Source organism: Sciurus vulgaris (genome assembly GCF_902686455.1).
Source record: "Sciurus vulgaris genome assembly, chromosome: X".
NCBI lineage: Eukaryota > Metazoa > Chordata > Mammalia > Rodentia > Sciuridae > Sciurus > Sciurus vulgaris.
The window spans coordinates 74,605,102-74,625,295 of record NC_136471.1 but is presented as its reverse complement, the minus strand read 5'-3'; the positions used below and the strand labels follow the sequence as shown (position 1 = coordinate 74,625,295).

General features: G+C 43.0%; 1 protein-coding gene across 2 annotated transcripts in view; it reads left to right on the top strand.

Moving 5' to 3' along the window:
- The window catches only part of LOC306650790 (uncharacterized protein), a 388,837-nt gene extending 376,974 nt beyond the window's left edge, over positions 1-11,863 (top strand). For both annotated transcript variants that reach the window (XM_079123104.1, XM_079123103.1), the window contains exon 5: positions 11,106-11,863. In XM_079123104.1, the coding sequence (XP_078979230.1) occupies positions 11,106-11,153 (48 nt within the window). In that variant the 3' untranslated portion in view covers positions 11,154-11,863. The remainder of the gene's footprint in view (positions 1-11,105) is intronic.
- Positions 11,864-20,194: the final 8,331 nt, after the last annotated feature.

The following is a 20,194-nucleotide window of genomic DNA, read 5'->3' as shown; positions in this document are numbered from 1 at the left end:
AGAACCTATAGAAGGAGAGGAGATCTTTGCCATCTTCTCCCCAGACAAGGGGTTAATACACAGAATTTATAAAGACTCAAAACTCCCCTCCAAAAACCCCAACCAATCCAATCAATAAATGGGCAGAAGAAATACAAATGGCCAATAAATATATGAAAAAAAAGTTCAACATTACTAGGAGTCAGGGAAATGCAAATCAAAAATACATTGAAGCTGGGGATATAGCTCAGTTGGTATAGCATTTGCCTTGCAAGCACAAGGCCCGGGGTTCAATCCCCAGCATCACCAAAAAAAAGAAAGAAAATATATTGAGAGAGATTTTATCTCACTCCAGTCAGAATAGCAATTATCGAGAATAAAAATAATAATCAATGCTGGTGAGGATGTGGGGGAAAAAGCACACTAATACATTATTGGTGGGACTGCAAATTGGTACGATCACTTGAAAGCAGTACAGAGATTCCTCAAAAAAAAAAAAAAATGTAGCCACCATATGATCCAGCTATCCCACTACTTGGTATTTATTCAAAAGAAATAAAATCACCATGTTATAGTGATACAGCACATCAATTTGTATAGCAGCATGATTCATAATAACCAAGTTATAGAACCAGCCCAAGTACCTGTCAATACCTGGATGAATGTCACTGGCTCTTTGCGGTACAAAATCCGTGGATACTTGTCACCGCTTGCAGCAACAATTTGCACGGATCTCATGGGTGGTGGACTGGAAACTGAGCTACTTCTATCTTTCTCTTTAGTGCACTGCTTTCTTGCTTGTTTGTTTATAGAGGATAGAGGAAATGAGGTTTACTTGCTTTGAGAGGAGAGAGAGAGAGACTTTGCTTATCAGAGAGAAAGAGACGTTGCTTAAGAGAGACTTTGAGAGAAGGACAGGCTTTGCTTAGAGCTCAGAGGAAGAGAGACTTGCTACGCCTCACTTAAGGTCTGCTGCTTCTTACTGGTGCGTCCTGCATCCTGTGAACTAAGGGTGCGTCTACCTAAGGTGCTTTAGTGATGCTCTCAGTTCTCCGCTCTGCAATCTGCCTTCCACCGCTGCCCCTACTAGCTGCTTCTATCGGCTAGCCATTTCTTCTTCCTTTCTGCTAATGGCTTCTCTACACTTCTTTCTGCTAGTTGCTGCTGTGTGTTGCGCTGTCTCGCTCCGCCTACGCTTATATCACCTCCAGGAGGCGGAGAGCAGGGCCACGCCTCTTACGCAAAGATTAGGCAAGACGCTAGATGTCCGAGCAGGCACAATTAGGAGTGCTTGAGAACACATGCGCATACACTGTGTGCATGGACGATAAATCACCTGAGTGTGCTTATGTCAATCAACCTCCTCGCTGCCGATGTGATCAGGTGCCGTTCTGGCGCGGTCAACATGGCACAGCCCCAAACAGATGAATGGATAAAGAAAATGTGGCACATATACACAATGGAGTTTTACTCAGGCATAAAGAATTAAATTATGGCATTTGCTGGTAAATAGATGGAAATGGAGAACATCACACTAAGTAAAATAAGTCAGACTCAGAAGGATCAAATGTTTTCTCCTCATGTAGAAAGTAGACCAAAATAAGGGGGAAGGGGTGAGGGGAATCTCAGGAAAGCAGAAGAGAAACCAGTGGAGTTGAGGAAAGTGAGGGGAAGAGAGGAGGGATGGCAAAAGGAGGAATGGTAGAATAAAATTGACCAAACTATGTATATTTTTTTGATCTCTCTCTCTTTTTTTTTTTTTTTTTTTTGCGGTGCTGGGGATTGAACCCAGGGTCCTGTGCTTATAAGGCAAGCACTTTATCAACTGACTATGTATATTTTTTTAATTTACCACAATGAATTTCACTTTTATGTAGGTCTATAAAGCACTCATTTAAAAAACACTACAAATAAACAGAATGAAGACCAGTAGACTAGAGGAAAGGGAAGAGGAGGAGGGAGGAAGGGAGTGAAAGGGGAGGTACTAGGAACTCATTGGAGCAAATATATTCCATGCTTGTATGATTATATCAAAATGAACCACAATGTTATATATAACTATATTGCACTAATAAAAAATAAAAGTAAAAATATCTTTAAAATTATTAACCCACACATTTTTTTCCATGTAGCTTGACAATCAGTATTGTGTTTGTCACTGTCAACATGCTTAAAATTCAATATCCATGACTTGTGGGATTTTCTTTGACCAAAAAAAGGCTTATATTTTTAACTATGTGCCAGGCACAGTGGCACATACCTGTTAGTACCAGCAACTCAGGAAGCTGAGGCAGGACAATTGCAAGTTCAAAACCAGCCTCAGCAATTTAGCAAGACACTTCTCAAAGTAAAACATAAAAAGGACTAGGGATGTGGCTCTCTGGTTAAGCACTCCTAGGTTCAATCCCCAATACCAAAACAAACAAACAACAAAAAAGCCTCTTCATATAATTTCAAGTTTAAAAGTTATATGACAGAAATAAAACATCTAAAACATTTTTAAACTAATTGCTAAATGTAAATTCAAGTATTATTGGCTTCTTAAAATTTACAGAAAGATAACATTTGGGTCTTTTAAGTGTGGTTTATAAATTGTTGATACTAAATAATTAAGATTGCTTTCTTTTTGAGTCTTCACTAAAAAGCAAGATTACTAAGAGTAATTTGTCTAAATTCAGAAATTTTGTAAGGATTGCTTAAAAACATAAGCTCAAGAAAAAGTTAAGGCAAAAAGAACCAACAGTAGGAACAAGAAGATATTAAAATTATGAGTATGAGGATATGTTTTTGGATAAGGAAGCCTCTTGAATCGTAAAATAATGTTTTGTCCTAGAGTAAAATGGTTATGTTGTCCCAAAATGGAAAAAGAGAGATAAGGACAAAATCAGAAGGTTAAAACAAGTTGTATACGGTTTGAGTAAGTTGCAAAAGTCTAGAGGGTAAAGCTTATAAAAATTTTGTATATTATATAGTTGGTTGGTTACATTTTTTTAAAAAGTTACTTAAAGGGGTTTTTCCTAAGGTCAAAAACTAAGTAGCAATATATGACTAAAATCTAATTCTTTATGTTTAAAAGAACAAAGTTTTCTTCTTTTGGTGCTGGGGATTGAACCCAGAGCCTTGTGCATGCAAGGCAAGCAGTCTACCGAGCTATACCCCCAGCCCCACAGAACAACATTTTCTTAAGATGTCCATCTGCTCTTTGGCCTAGGAAACAAAGGTTTTATAAGGAGCAAGACTGCAGCTATTTCTCCCCTGATTCTGCCCCCTCCCCACACACCATTTTGTAATCTAGATTGTTAACTTCCTTGTCATTTATCGGTCCAATTAGCCCGCAGGCTTTCACTATTTAAGGGTAATTCCCTTGCTATTTGCTCTTTTCTCTCTCTCTCTCTCTCTCTCACTCTCACACTCACACTCACACTCACACTCACTCATTCTCTCTCTCTCTCTTTCTCTTTTGCCTTTAAGGGCAGACACTCTGTTCGTGTGCTAATAAAATCTCTTGTGTGATTTTCCCCGTCCTGAGTGGCTTCTGGGTGCTTTCAGGTTTTACACCTGATTAAGCTAATTTTGGGGGGATTTTCTACTGTCTTTATTAGGTTTTAAATTCTAAAATAACTAAGTTTCAATTTCTTAGGAAAACTGAATCTTTAAAAGCTATGTTTAATAGTCTATTTATTTTAAAACTCAGGAGCACTAGACCACTGAGCCACATCTCCAGCCCTATTTTGTATTTTATTTAGAGACAGGGTCTCACTGAGTTACTTAGCTCCTCACTTTTGCTGAGGCTGGCTTTGAACTTGGGATCATCCCAAGTTCTGATACGGTCTGAGTAAGTTGCCTCCTGAGCCACTGGGATTATAGACGTGTGCCACTGCGTCCAGCAACAATCTATTTATTTTAAAATCCTTTAAATGATTACTTTAAAACACTGGTCAAATTTGATTTCTAAATCTATATAAATAAACAACTACTATTTACAATAATATGAAATGTAGTATTGATATAAATATTCTAAAGACTTCATAAAACATAAAAGTCTGTTCCTAGCCTAATGCTGTCAGACATGAATATCACCTTAAAATTCTGTATAACATAAAAGTAACTTAATTATCTTATGAACTCTTGTTAGCAATTACCTTGCTAAACTTATCAAAATTCTAAACATGACTATTCTGTCTTTTGTCATCCAGTTTTGATTCTTTTATGAAGCATTGACAAATACAGAAAAGACTCTAACAAGTACGCTTAAGTATATCTCCCTGATAAGGGTTGACCTATTTTTTCAAATAAGTTGGTTTTTTTCTGTAGATATTGTTGACAAATTTTATATTACTATAAAATAGTTTACTGGTTGAAAACTATTACACAAACTAAATGTTTTTGCTAAATTCTATAGACATACCATAGCACACCTAACAATATGGTCTGGGCCAATGTTTTGAGATGCTAGACATCACCTATAAAACAGATAAGGGGCTCCAGTTAAGCTTGGCCTAACAGCCACTTCTTCTTAACCTCCTTGGTTGCTGAAATGTGGCCAAACTAGTTTTTGACACTAACTTCCAGTCATCAGTTACTTCCCTTCCAATGTGGGACCAGATGAAACAGATATACCCCAGTAACAATAAAAACATAACTACAGGATAGTTGATCAGCAATATCTTCGGGGAATAAAAAACTCTTTCATTCAGACAAGAAGGGTATAAGAGTACAAGAGTTGTCAAAATCAAGATGTAATCATTTTTGTCACTCTACCAAAAACTAATTAAAGCTGGGAGGTTATAAAGGAAGGTTTCTTATGCATAAGTGCCTGATAATAACTATCATGAAAGACTCTGCCAACATCATCAGTTTTTCCTTAATCAATGTGAGCTTGATCTAAGAGACCTGCTACCTCTTAGTTCTCCAAAACATCTTGTTAAAAAAAAAATCTTTCTGGTAATAATTATTTGTCAAAATACATATATTATACTGTGCTGTCATATATTACTGAACAACTATGATCTCACCTCTTTGTTCATTATGTTTTTCTCAATCAGTCCAGGCTGTGAAAACTGAACTATGGCTCAGAGATCATTCATCTTTAGAAATGCTCTGGTCACCCCATGCTAAATTCCCTTGATGGTTCACATTTCACTGACAGTAGGGATGGGAGACTCCTGTTTCCTAGCCTATATCCCTTGCTAGCAGGAAGCAGCCAAAGAAACACCTCAATATCCATTTCCCTAATTTCAGAGTCTTAAGTCTAGAGCCAGGGGAATGTTAGGTAGCACTTAGATATGAGAAGTGATTCTGAAATTTAAGAAAATACTTAGTACAGGACAAATCAGTTAATAAACAGCTCTGCCTCACTGGTGCCACTAAGTCTGACAAGATAGCTATTTCAGGATCCTTGCCTGATCTCAGTCCTACAAATGATTCTTCTTACAACAGGTAAAAGATAAATTCAGGGGAGAAAAAAGGTGTGCTCAGGAAGGCCTAATTGCTAAGTCACCTTAAGACCCTATACAAACAACAGACCAGAGGTTCCCAGACCCAAGAAAACAGGATGACTAAAAGGAGAGCCCACTGAACATAAGTTCTGTAAAACCAGTTCCAATTATTGGTAACTAAGATAAGATCTTTACTAGAGATTGCCTTGTGTTCTCTTGTGTATTTACATGAGAGGATTTTAAACAAGACATAAGATTCAGTAAAAGTAAAGCTAAGTTTGTTAGAAGAGAAGAAGGGGAAAAGTTCCCTCAAGGCAGACAGTGGGTCCTCTCAGAGAGGAGAGTAAGGGTTCACTTCTTTGTAAGCTCAGTTTTATGAGGGTAGGAGGGGTGGTTTCTGGAGAATCTCACCCAAGCTCTACCTCTTAATTTTTGACTGACAGTAGGATTCTATTAGATTTTTAATCCCTACTGCACATTTCTATCAAAAGGCAACTCTTGGTTATTTTTGTGTAAAGGTCACAAAGGCCCTCTTTCATCCGGGTCCAGCCCAGATGAGGATTGTAAGTGCAAAAGGACGGGAAGCAGACCTCCACGGATTCAGAGAAGCCTTTATTCCTTTGCAGATTTGGGTGCCATTCTGGGCCCATTTTCCAGATGCGAAAATCGGCCCTGACTTACGGCCCTGATTCTGGTTTTATAGGGTACAATGAGGATGATGTAATCATTGGAAACCGTGCATATGTAGTTTTGATGGTCAGGGACTAGTTCTACAGGTTAAAACCAGACCCCAAGGGATGAGTACTCAAATCTTGCCCATTGTCATTCAGGACTAATTTGACATAGAGGTCAAGGTTTAGGGCCTGGCATTCCATATCTGCCCCTTTTCTTTAGGGCCCATTGTTATCAGGAATGCACTGGGAGAGGTTTAATGTTTGGCCAATTTTCCCTCCCACCTTCGGAGCCCTACCATTCTGTCCCTCCAGTTTCTTGGGGAGCTGTCTTATAGGAATATTATTTTCCATAACCCCTCAAGAGTAACATATGGGTTTTGTTTGTTTGTTTGTTTGTTTTAATTAGTGAGTAGTTTTTGGACATATGTCTCTCTCAACCTCGAGAGGGAAGAGCAACTCTGGAAATAACAAGGTCTTTAGTCAAGGGTTGTAATATATTAGGTGATCTTTTTAATCCATGGCTGGGTCAGAAAGGCCCTGCTTGAGCTGCTTTAAAGAAAGACATGCTAAGGGCTGGGACGTAGCTCAGTTGGTAGAGTGCTTACCTTGCAACCACAAGGCCCTGGGTTCAATCCCCAGCACCGCCCAAAACAAAGAAAAGACATGCTGAGAGTTAGCAGGTAGACTCATTTTATAGTATTAACCAACTCTTTAAACTCCATGTTCCCACTGCTTATTTCTTTCTGCTACCTAACATTAGGACCTGTCAGACCCTGCCAAGATGACCAAGAGTTGCCCTCAGTTTGCTAGCTACTAAAGTCGTATGTAAATACAGAACTGAGAGGTGATAATTGGGCAGGACCTTCTAACAGTCTCCCTCCTATCCCAAAGAAAGTTATACAAAATAACACTGAATCTTGTTCTGACACACCAAGTTATTGACCAATTATCCCAGTACATAGAATTTTCCTATAGTTCTCCATTTTAAGAAAGCATAATAAAAAGTTCTCTAAGTATAAAGTTTCGTCTTACTGTCCATTTCACAACTTGTTTTCAACAAACCTTAACCTCTTGCCAGCATCCCAGACTAGCAACGAACTGCAAGGGTTAAGGGCAAACCCTTAGGGCTGTGACTTTCAGTGGAATGTGAATCAGTAGGCATCTGGAGATCTGAGCAAGAATTACAACTATGAATGCAAATGATATTCAATGGTTATGCTCCAATTTTGTAAAAGGCAATACAGGAAAATACTAGTGGTCCCTCCCACATACTGAGTTGGGGTACCTTATTTTATGTTTTCTGAGTTCTCAACTCAAAATCATGAGATTCATTTAATGAACAAAACAAGAAACAGTTAAACCCTTTCGGGAGACTTGGGATTATGGCTTTAAAAAAATACACTTGAGGGCTGGGGAGATAGCTCGGTTGGTAAGAGTGCTTGCCTTACAAGCACAAGGCCCTGCGTTCGATCCCTAGTACCACCAAAATAAGAAGAAAAAATGCACATGGGAGAAAGTATAAACAGGCTTGTAATCAAAGAAGTTCACATTGAAAATATGTTTTTTTCTGTCAAGTCTTTTGTCCACCAGATTAGCAGATTGAAGTTAAAGTGGGAGTTGGAGGCCAAACTCAGAAAAGCTGTGCCTCCGGACAGAAATTTTGAATTAGGAATGCGCTTTTTGGAAACACAAAGGGCGGGGGATGAGCGGAGCTGCATCAAAGGGTGGAGTCATACTGCCACCAAATGGCAAAAGTTTGCCCTTACGCGAAAAGTAGGGTCGAAGCTCAGCGAACATTTTAGATCATTACATTACTCTTGGAAATGAGCCACCTAGAAGGTCCGAGGACTGTGGTCTTCCCCCTCCTCGCTCTCATTCCTCGAAGTAAAGTCCACTACCACAGAGAAAAGAAGAAAATGCACACGAAATGTCAGATCGCGGACTAGGAAGAGCCGGACGAAATCCACACCGCCGCGATAAACTCATCCACATAATGCAGCAGCTGCTGTCGTCCCCGGAATCACAGTGCAAGACGAGAGGGAACTTCCTGCGACTTTTGCTGAAGCTTCCAGGTTGGACTTCAGGAGATGGCGCCCTCAATAGCAAATGGACTCCCCCGCACCTCCACTAGTTACGTGGAGGGCTCCCTGGTCAGAAAGCTGTTTATCCTTCAATTTTGATTGTGCTGGTTCCTCAGCGGGCAACTCTGTATCTAAAGAGCTGATATCGGGCGGAAAGGGAATCTTGGCTCGGACTCCGTCCTTTCAGCCAGTGAAACTTTGGCCATACGGTGGCAGTAAGAGACCACAGATGTTCGCGCTTCCTCTCTTCCCCCGCCCTTTGAGTTTGGAAAAAAAGTGCTTTTCCTTCAGAAATTCCTTCTTCTTTAAGAAATAGCTCTTTTAGGCCCTTGGAACTCCCAATTTTTTAAAACTACAATGTCTTTGCCAATTTGAAGTGTACAGGAGTGACACACAAAAATATTTTTAATGTGAATGTCTTTGATTACAAGCCTGCTTGTACTTTCTCATGTGCATTTTTTGAAGCCATAATGTCATGTTTCCCGTAATGTCTTTTTTTTTTTTTTTTACTGTTTCTTGTTTTGTTCATTAAATGAATCTCAAGATGCTGTGTTTTTAAAGCATTGACAAGTTAGAAAATATGAAGGTGAATTTCACCTCAACTCTCTATGCATGATTGACCACTAGCACTTTTCATGTATTGCCTTTTAAAAACTTGCAGCATAATCATAATTATATTTACTGGGATATTGAGAATTTAGATTTGACTCTGAATAAAGAAATGGCCACTGGAGATTTATAGCCAAGGAGCAGGGCAGTGGTCATGAGATGAAAACTTGCTAACAGGAAAAGTGGAAGTAAAGGGAATTCTGATTTAACTGATCTAACAATGTTCTTGCTGTACACAGGCCAGAGTGATTAGACTTTACTTAGGGAATGGTGAAACATAATGCTACCAACGTTTACTGGTGACGAGTTCTGCGTCCTCAAATGTTGAAGTTTGAACATTAGAGAAGCATGCCAAGGCAAGCATATTAAGCAGGTTTTTATTTAAAGGTAATAAATAATACACACTTCTCCCAGAAGGGAGAAGGGGGCCATGGCCAATGTTCTAGAGTCCCAAGAAGTGAGCGCACCCTGCAACTCTTATAGATTAGGGTCTCCTTAGTTCTGTCCCACCCCCCATCTCTTTCCTTCCTGCCTACATGACTAGGCCCAGGAGTTGCCAGTGACATAGCAAAAAAGTTGAGAAGCAGATGGCAGGGGGAAGGGCCACAGGGAGGATTCAGGCAGGTGGGGGCACATGGGGCAGTAATTAGCAATTCCCTGCCTGCTGCATTTTGGGAGGGGCAGTTAGGCAGGAAACACTGGTGATCAAAAAGGCTCTGGAGACACATCCCAATCTCCTAGGGGCGGTCTCTAAATTCCCAGATTTTGATGGCCTCCATTCCTGGATTTGTCCAGATTCTCTATTCTACACTAACTGCCTGTTCCCAATTCTGGCTTCAATAAGATCCAGATCAGATATCAAAAGTGATCTAAGGACTGGGGTTGTAGCTTAGTGGTGGAGCACTTGCCCATCATGTGTGAGGCACTGGGTTCGATTCTCAGCACCACACACACACAAATGAATAAAATAAAGGTGTTGTGTCATTCTGATACCGCCGTTTACCGGTGACGAGTTCTGCTCCTTCTAATGTTGAAGATTGAACACTAGAGAAGCACACCAAGGCAAGCATATTAAGCAGGTTTTATTTAAAGGTAATAATACAGACTTCTCCCGGCAGGGAGAAGGGGGCCATGGCTGATGTCAAAAGTCCCAAGAAGTGAGCGCACCCTACATCTTTTATAGGTTAAATTCTCTTTTGTTCTCCAGTTCTCTCCCCCCATCTCTCCTTCCTGCCTACGTGACTAGGCCTGGTTTTGATTAAGTGAGAAGCCATGGGCAGGGGGAGGGCCAGGGTGATTCAGGCAGGCAAGGGCCCAGGGGGCATTAATTAGCAGCTCCAGGCTTGCAGTCCTTGATAAAGGCAGGTAAATTTGGTAATCAATGGGCTCCAGAGATCCTTGACATTCCATTCCAGGGGCAGTCTCCAACTTCCAGAGGCAGATGATTTTATGGCCTCCATTTCCTCGATTTGACCCGATCCCCTATTTCTACACTAACTACCTGTTTCCAATTCTGGCTTCAATTCTACAACTAAAAATATGTATTTTTTAAAAAGTGATCCATATCAGAGTGGGTAGTGAGCCTTGCTAAAATGACAAAGCATGGTTCTTTGCTAAAAGTTGATTTTACAAGGAAGTGGCAGATGTGTCTAGGGAGAAGGTTCAGAAGCCAGATTCAATCTTGCCCAAGCAGAGAAATCTTTCTGTACCACAAAGAGATACACAATAATAAAATATAAGTAAATGAGGTGGCACATATGTCAATTAGTATGATTCCATCATTCTTCAATGTATACATATACCCAAAACATCACCTTGTACACTATAGATACATACAATTTTTATCTGTAAATGAAAAAAATTTTTTAAATGCTATTACTTGACTGGGGGAGAGCAAAAAGACAGTCAATATAGGTAATAAATGATTGAGTGGGATGGGTGAAGGAAATAAAATGCTGATGCCTCCAGAGCCCTTCCCCCTTCTCCACCTGTTGTCAAGGATACTGGCCTCCAGGGAATTGTTCCTCCCTACAAGGAGTTGTTAATGAATGAATGAATGCCCCCTGGGCTGCTCCCTTCCTGCCTGTACCCCTGGGCTTGGTTTAGCCCTTGGATCACTCTATGGCCCACCTTTTTGGTCAGGTAGGCAGGATGGGGGAGGAAAGAGTAGAAGAACAAAGGAATTTTAAAATGTATAAAAGGGGTAGGACACCCCCCACTTCCTTGGACACCCAGCTCTGTGGCCCCTTCTCTTCAGAGAAGTCTATCTCTGTTCTATCCTTTAAATAAAACTTGCTTTCTATGCTTGCCTTGGTGTTTCTCAGGTGTCAACCTTCAACATTCTGGAGAAATGTGACCCGGATCCTGATTGATTGTCATCAATACCATGGAAGTCAATTGTATAACTGCTTTGGAATAGAGAAGGGAAACTGCCCACAACACTTTATACGGGAAAGTCAGAGGGGAATTTATAGGCAACAACCACAGTGAATGTGTAGCCCATGGAAAATTATTAAAAGGAAGTGAAGGAGATGGAAAGTTACAACTATTCAGGGTAAAAAGGAAACCGAGGACACTGACCTTTTGCAATTTTCCTTATCTGCCAAAGCTACCCTGCCTGCCAAAAGTTCACCAAAAGTATCTGACAAACTTCTCCTATGATGTGGTTCTTGAAAGCACCCAGAAACCACTCTGGACGCAGGAACTCACGCAAGAGATTTTATTAGGTGGACAAGCAGAGTGTCTGTGCACAGGGTGAGAGAGAGAGAGAGAAGGAGAGCGTGTGCGCTCGAGAGGGAGCAAGAGTGAGGAGAGAGAGAGAGAGTGAAAGCCAGGAGGAGAGAGAGAGAGACTGGAGGGGAGCTATTCTTAAGTAGTGGAATTTCGCGGACTAATAACAACGGACCAATGACTGGTGAGGAGGTTCGCAGGCTAACAATTTGGACCAATGACTGACTAGGAAGTTGGCGGGCTAAAGATCTGGGTTGTAAAGTGGTGTGGGAGAGGGAGAATAATGGCGGCAGCAAAATAGCAGATCTGATGCCAATAGTTCTGCTAAACCCTATAAAACTCAGACCCTTGTTGTAGCCAGTTGCCATTTTCCCCTTGAAAATGTTCCCCTCCATTACTTAATAAAGCATTGCTGATTCATCGAGGTCTGTCTCCCCTTTTTTTTTTTCTTTTTGTATTCTCTTTTATTTGCTTTCTGAAAGCATCGAGGATAGTGGTATTCAAGGATAGGCAGGCAAAGGTAACACCCTGTCTACAAAAATCAAAACCAACAAAAATTATAACAACAACAACAAATCAAACAGGAAGGAAGGAAAGAAGGCAAGAAAGGAGGAAAATGAAGGAAAGCTATGGAAAGGAAGAGATAGTGGTATTCTTGAAAGGAAGGAAGATATAGTGCTTTCTTGTTTAACTGTCCTAATAAGATTCTTGCTCATGACTGGCATAAGACTTAGACATCAAATGTGGAGGATGAGAAACTTCATCAGATAACAGGAGTGATGAAATATCAGATTGGGGGTGTCATAAGCAAGTTATGCCATCAACACAGATCACATTTGTGTCTTTCAACAGTGTCAGAATTTATAGAATAGCAATAAATTCACAAGCTACACCTATACTATAAAGCTGCTCCCCTGCCCTTTATGCTGCAGCCATTTCTCCCCCTCCCATCTTACAACCTAGATTGTCAGTCTGTGAACATCCTAGCTAGCTATTGGTCCATTAGTCAGCCTGCGAGTGTCCTTCACAGTCATTGGTCCCTTGTTAGCCCGCAAAATTCCAATATTTAGGAGAAGCTCCTGTGCCATTTTCTCTCTCTCCTCCTGGCTTTCACCCTCTCTCGCATGCTCTCTCTCTCTCTCTCTCTCTCTTCTCCTCTCATTTTCTCTCTTACCCTGCAGGGAGACACTCTGCCTGTTTGCTTAATAAACTCTCTTATTTGAGTTCCTGTGTCTGGAGTAGTTTCTGGGTTCTTACAACACCACTTTCACAGGTTGAAATTCACCAAATACTTGTGGATCCCCAGATAGTTATAAGCTAGATAATCACAAGTTCTTTTATTTCATTCCAATCTTACTTTAACACTCAGTTTGCACATCATGTGAGAAATAGAGAGTCCTGTGGTCCATTTTCAGAATGTAGTATTTAGTTTAATTGGCATGTAAGATCAAATTATTGCCATTTTAACTCTAGCCATTCCCTTTCCCTGCACCAATTTTTAAATTAGCCAATCACGTATATTGTAACCCTGAGCTCCTCCTATCAGAGCAAGGGGCAGTGCTGTGTTAAGGATTAAAACAGACTGAATGCCTGCCCAAGTGTGCTTGCTTGATAAGTTCAGTAGCACACCCTTCTGCAGAAGTAAAGTTTGTTTTGCTGAGCTACTTATGAGCATGTGTTTGATTCTAGCCCCACTCCAGTATTTCTAACAATCATACTTCACACAACCACACACATACACACACACACACACACACACACACAAAGAAAGAGTTAAGGTAGCCCAGGGTTGTTGAACTTTGTCCCTGTAAGAAATCCCATGAAAACCACACCAGACACAGGGAATCACATAAGGGAGTTTATTAAGCAAACAGAGTGTCTCCCTGCAGGTTAAGAGAGAAAATGAGAGGAAAAGAGAAAGGAAAGTGAAAGGGCGCGCGCTAGAGAGAGTGGAAAAACGAGGGGAGAGAAAGTGAGTGGGGGGAGAGAAAGCAAGAGAGAAGATGGCGGGGTAGCTGCCGTGAAGCAGTTGAATTCCACCGGGCTAACAGGGGACCAATAACGGAGAAGGACACTTGCAAGCTGACTGATGAACCAATAGGTAGCTAGGATGTTCACAGATTGACAAGTGGTTGGGAGGCGGGGAAAATGGCTACACTGGAAAGGGTGGGGAGAGCAGCTTTATACATTACATTACAGTCCCCAAAAGCATGAGACAGAGAGCACATCAGACAAGGAATTTAAGGAAGTGATTCCACAAAGATGTTAAGACAGTCTTGAGAGAAGGCAGTTTCACAGTGTTAGCTTTAAGTGTCAGGTTTGACTTATCAGCTTGGAGTGGGGTGTGCATCCTCTTCATGGGCAGGATAAACCTCACCATGTTGAAACTTGGAGGGACAGAACTGGAAATTCATGACTGTTGGGGGCTCTGCCATGTTGATCACATCTGCAGCGAGGAGGTTAATTGACATAAGCACACGCAGGTGATTTTATCGTCCACGCACACAATATATGCACATGTGTTCTCAAGCACTCCTAATTGTGCCTGATCTTTTCGTAAGAGGCGTGGCCCTGCTCTCCGCTCCTGGAGGTGATATAAGCATAGGCGGAGCGAGACACAGCAGCCATTAGCAGGAAAGCAGTAGCAGAAGACACGCGCGGCAGCAGCCAGAGGGAAAGACACACGGAAGCAGAAAAACACAGCAGCCATTAGCAGAAAAGCTAGCAGAACAGCAGTTAGCAGAAAGCGGCGGAAGGCAGATCGCGGAGCGGAGAACTGAGACACATCACTGGGGCACCTTGGGTGGTCGCGCCCTTAGTTCACAGGATGCAGGACGCACCAGTGGGAAGCAGCAGAACTTAAGTGAGGCTTAGCAAGTCTCTCTTCCTCTAAGCTCTAAGCAAAGCCTGTCCTTCTCTCAAAGTCTCTCTTAAGCAAAGTCTCTCTCTCTCTGTGCTCTCAAAGCAAGTAAACCTCATTTCCTCTATCCTCTATGAACAAACAAGAAAGCAGTGCACTAAAGAGAAAGATAGAAGTAGCTCAGTTTCCAGTCCACCACCCATAAGACTCGTGCAAGTTGTTGCTGCAAGCGGTGACAAATATCCACGGATTTTGGAACCGCAAAGAGCCAGCGACACATGACTGTAGTAATTTTCCTGGACAAGGCTTTTGACAAGTAACCAGGTGGCAGAGTTGAGTGTTGTGGCATCCAGTCTTGGGAGATTCCTCCTTTTATGGGTCTTAAGGGGAAGGAAATGCATCTGGTGAGGTTGATAGCTCCTCTGTCTGGTGTTTCTGTATGATCTGGAATGTCCAGGTGCTGAGAGCCCTATGTAAATTATAGGTTTGTTTGAGTCATTAAGGCAGGTAAGCTGCTTTTCTGAGAATTCCTGGGTGAAATTCCCCAGTTTGAGAAAGTCCAGATTATGCTGGTGCCCTGCCTTAGCTCACAGTGTTAGGATCAAACATAGCTGCCTGCAGATGGGTGTAACCTGCCAAGCACCAAACAATTTGTTTACTGCAAGACCCCAGCCATGGTGAAAACTTATCCCTGAAAGCTTTGATGTACTTCCCCGCAAATAAAGAACTGGGGCCTTTTTTCAGTTGTCTAGTTCCAGTTCTTATCAGGGCTTGGAAGAACCATCAGGAGCTCCCCTTTTTAAATCTTAATTTCTGGCTTTGTTCTTATTTCTTACTGATTATTTCAAGACCTTTTATTTTCCCAGGCCACTCACACCTCCTAACAGGAATCTGCTCTACCCCAGTGCTGGTTACCCTGACATTGTGTAATTTAGCTTGATTAGTTGGCATGAATAAGTTTTTTTTTTTTTTTTATTTCTACCCTATGAATGTGCTGGAAAGATGGTGATTTTTTCCTTGTGTGAACAAGGTGTACACCCATTATACTTTGTATAATACTTGTATTTCAAAATGCAGTAATTTGTGGCAAACTACTGCTTTACAAAATGGAGTAACTCAGGGTTAGGTACAGCCTGAATACTATAGTTCTGTATATCATGGGGTAACTCAGAGCAGGGAATATGCTGCTCTCCGTAGAGGAATTCTCCCAAATCTTATTATCATGATTCATACCATAGGCAGTCTAAATGGTGGGTCTAATATAAAAGAACCCAGAGAACCTGGAGGAAAGTGTGGTCAAGAACACTTTGTCAGAAGACCTCATGATATTCTATCCTATCCACATGGCCATAGACCAACGTATTCACCAATGTTCCCATTTCGAGGTCTTTCCCAATACTTCTCCATTTTAAGAAATGCTAATAAAATCCTGTGAGCATAAAGTTCTGTTTTTGTCTCATTATTTCACAACTTGTTTTCAACAAGTCTTGACCATTTGCCAATAATCCACACCATCAGTGAACTGAGTGTTAAAGCAAGTCCCTTAGAGCTTTGACTCTCTTAAGTGGAGATATTGGCAATAATTCCAACTATGAATGCAAATAATGCTCAATGATTATGCTGTTTGTTAAAGGCAGTACATACACTAAAGTATTTGTGATCAGTCCTGTCTTATGAGTTGGGATGAAATTTGCCTTCTGATTCATATTTTGAGTGTTCAACACACACTCAGCATCATGGGATTCATTTAATGAACAACTTTACAAGAAACAATTAAAATAAGTTTGTGGGAGATTTGACATTAAGGTTTTAAAAAAGTTACATATGCGAGAAATCATAAGCAGGCTTATTTATCAGAGAAACGCAGTAGCAAATATATATTTTACTGTCACTGTTATGTCCATCAGATTGGTACAGAGATTGAAGTTAAAAAACAAAACAAAACAAAATGGGAATTGAGAGCCAGAGTTAGAAAACTTGGGCTTGTAGGAGAAGGAACTTTAAAATAAAGAAAGCACTTTTTTTCAAACACAAAGGGCGGGGTAGGAGCAATGCGGCGGCCATGTTTGGTCTCTTACTGCCACCTAACGGCCAAAGTTTCACTGAACAAAGAAAAAAGTCTGGGATGACGTTCCCTTTCCACCCGATTTCCGCTCTTTAGACCCATGAGTAACCCAATGAAGTACTGGGGCAAGATAAACGGGAAGGATCAAGCGACCCTTGTCCGACCATGTGCCCCTCCACATAGCCAGTGGGGATGCCCGGAAGTCCATTCGCCATTGAGGGAGTGGTTTCCTGAAGTCTGACCAGAAGCCATATCAACGGGGTAGGAAGTTCCGGCTGTTCAAGGGCAGCGGTTCCGGCCACGGGAGGACTGTGGCTACGGGGCAGTGTGGACGTGTTTTTTCAGGGTTTTTGGGCATTCTATGTGCTCCTCCGAACGCGGTCCCGAGCTTATTTCGTGAGCAGTTTTTTTTGTTCCCTGCGGTAGCGGATTTTACTGGGAGTGTAATACAAAGCTGCTCTCCCCGCCCTTTCCGGTGCAGCCATTTTCCCCACCTCCCAAGCACTTGTCAATCTGTGAACGTCCTAGCTAGCTATTGATTCATCAGTCGGCTTGCAAGTATCCTTCTCAGTTACTGGTCCCCTGTTAGCCCGTCGGAATTCAACTGCTTCAGAGTTGCTACCCCGCCATCTTCTCTCTTGCTTTCTCTCTCCCTACTCACTTTCTTTCTCCACCTCGCTTTTCCACTCTCTCTAGCACACGCCCTTTCTCTTTTCTTTCTCTTTTCCTCTCCTTTTCTCTCTTACCCTGCAGGGAGACACTTTGCTTAATAAACTCCCTTATGTGATTTCCTGTGTCCGGCATGGTTTTCCTGGGATCCCTTACATTGGTGCCACGACTCGGGATGAGTTCTTCCACTGTCTCTTAAGCGAGTGGAACCCCATCTGAGCCCCAGTGCCCCCCGGACACAGCCCCACCTTCCATTTGCCCGGAAGCTCAGCTTTTTGCATGCAACACCGGACTTCAGATTGGTAAATTCCCTTAGACAGGTCCCCACTCTAGACCACTTAAACACACCTCTGCTGATCTGAGAAGCGACTGTCGAGTGTCTGAGGCTCTCGAGGCGGCTGAGGTGTGGGGGTATCCCCAGTCACAACTTTTATAGTTACGGTTGGCCCCTATAGTCGGTCTTATCTGCCGGGTGGATTCCTGATTTTATGGTGGAGATTCTCTCAGGGTTGAGGCTCATCTCGTGCTCACACACTCATACTCGAAATCCCTGATATTGAAAGAATAGACAGTTTTTTAAAAGCTGTCTGTTTTATCTCTACTCCCTAAGGTCTCCCTCCTAGTGATGGGAACAAAGCCCCTAAAGCTGTTCCAGGAAACAGCCCCAGACAGAGAGCAAACAGAGCAAACAGTGCTCTGACAGTTAAGATAAACAGGATATAAGATTACCAGACGAGACTGTTGACTAAAATTTACGCCCTGTTGTGAAACATGTTATTAACGAGCCCAGGCCCCCTTTGGAATTTCCCAGCGGCTTTGTTCCCCTTTCCCCTCCCGTGTGCGACCCCTCCCGATGTGTGGTTTCTGCCTTTATAAGCTTGTAAGACTTTCTGCTGGGGGCTCAACTCCTCTGCTCCTGCGTGACTCACGAGTTGAGCCCCAGTGCGCTGGAATAAAGCCTCTTGCTGTTTGCATCAAGTGACGCCTCCTGTGGTTGATTGGGGTTGCTGTCAATCCGTGGGACAGATTTAGGGTCTCCCTCTGGGGGTCTTATATTTGGGGGCTCGTCTGGGATCTGATGGCCCTCCCTCATCCGCGGAGTCGACCTTGGAGTTAAGAAGGGGTACCCCGAGGTTGTCTGTCTTTGTCTTGTGTTTTGTTAGTTGGTCTGGTCCTGTGAGCCTGCTTTCGGTTTTGCAGCCATTCGGCGACTCGTGAGAGTAGCCGAACAGTGGTCGGTAGACATGCCTGGAGGGCCACAGGATGCGGCCCTGGGCGACGCCCCAAGGGTGGAGGAGAGCCAGGGACGCCTGGTAGTCTCCTACGGTAAGGGCGCTGATCGGGTTCAATTGTTGGATCAGAGATTGGCACCCGTCAAGATCGCACCCGTCTGATTCTGTTGCATGTTTGTGGCGGACAAGGTGGGGTAGGTGGGTCCTCGTGTCTGTAGCATTTTTGTTATTTGTGTTTCTAATGATGTATGAACTGACGATGGTACAGACTGTGACAACCCCTCTTAGTCTGACATTAGACCATTGGACTGAAGTTAAGAGAAGAGGTCGCGACCTATCAGTTGAGATCAAGAAAGGTCCATGGCGGACCTTCTGCTCCTCAGAATGGCCTGCTTTTAATGTAGGATGGCCAGCAGAAGGGACCTTTAATCTATCTGTCATTCTTGCTGTTAAAGAGATTGTTTTTCAGAAGGAACCTGGAGCCCATCCGAATCAGCAGCCCTACATTGTGGTGTGGCAGGACCTGGTGCAAAATCCACCCCCTGGATTCGACCTTGGGTTGCAAAACCCAAGCCCCATCCGGCCGCTCAAATCCTAGCCGTCCAATCTCCCAGTTCTGGGGGGGAATCCAGTCACTCAGACCCCTCCAAGAAGATTTATCCAGAAACCCAGGCTGACCACCTTCTCCTTGACTCACCTCCCCTATACCCTCCTGCCTTGGTTCCTGTAGGGGGTCAGGAAGAGCCAGAAGTACCGTCGGCCCCTGCAGTCGCCCCCTCTGCTCCCACTAACGAGTCTCTGCTGGGGCCCACGCAGGGCACCACGTGGCCTGCACGGGGTACCAGGAGCCGCCATGGGATAACTCCCGACACCACCATTGCCCTTCCCCTAAGGGCTTATGGGCTCCCGCCGGTGGCAACGGATGGTGGACCGCCTCCTCTTCAGCCCCTCCAGTACTGGCCTTTTTCCTCTGCAGTCTTGTATAACTGGAAAACTAATCATCCTCCCTTTTCAGAGGATCCCCAGCGCTTAACCAGGCTGGTGGAGTCTTTAATGTTCTCTCATCAGCCCACATGGGATGATTGCCAGCAGCTACTGCAGACCCTTTTCACTACTGAGGAGGAGGAGAGGATTTTATTGCAGGCAAGGAAGAATGTACCAGGAGCAGATGGACGACCCACCCAGCTCCCCAACATCATTGAGACTGCCTTCCCCCTCTCCAGGCCTGACTGGGATTTCAACACAGCAGAAGGTAGGGAGCGACTGACAGTCTATCGCCAGACTCTAGTGGCCGGCCTCCGTGGGACAGTGAGACGCCCCACTAATTTGGCTAAGGTAAGAGAGGTTATCCAGGGGGCCATTGAACCCCCGTCAGTATTTCTTGAGCTCTTAATGGAAGCTTTCAGGCGCTACAGCCCGTTTGACCCTACCTCTGAGAGGCAAAGGGCTTCTGTGGCCATGGCTTTTATAGGGCATTCAGCAATAGATATTAAGAGAAAGTTGCAGAGAATAGAAGGGTTACAAGATTATACCCTACAGGATTTAGTTAAGGAGGCAGAGAAAGTGTATCATAAGAGGGAAACTGAGGAAGAAAAGGAGCAAAGGAAAGAAAAGGAGAGAGAGGAAAGAGAAAACAAAAGGGATCGTAAGCAGGAGAAGAACCTAACATGGATTTTGGCCACAGTAGTAGGTGAGAAAGGCCAGGAACAAATACAAGGCAGGGCTAAAAAAAGGGTCAGATAACCTGGGCAACTGCACTCCATTAGACAAGGATCAGTGTGCCTACTGCAAGGAAAGAGGTCATTGGGCTAGAGAGCACCCTAAGAAGAAGAACGGGCCCTCCAAGAAAGCATTAGC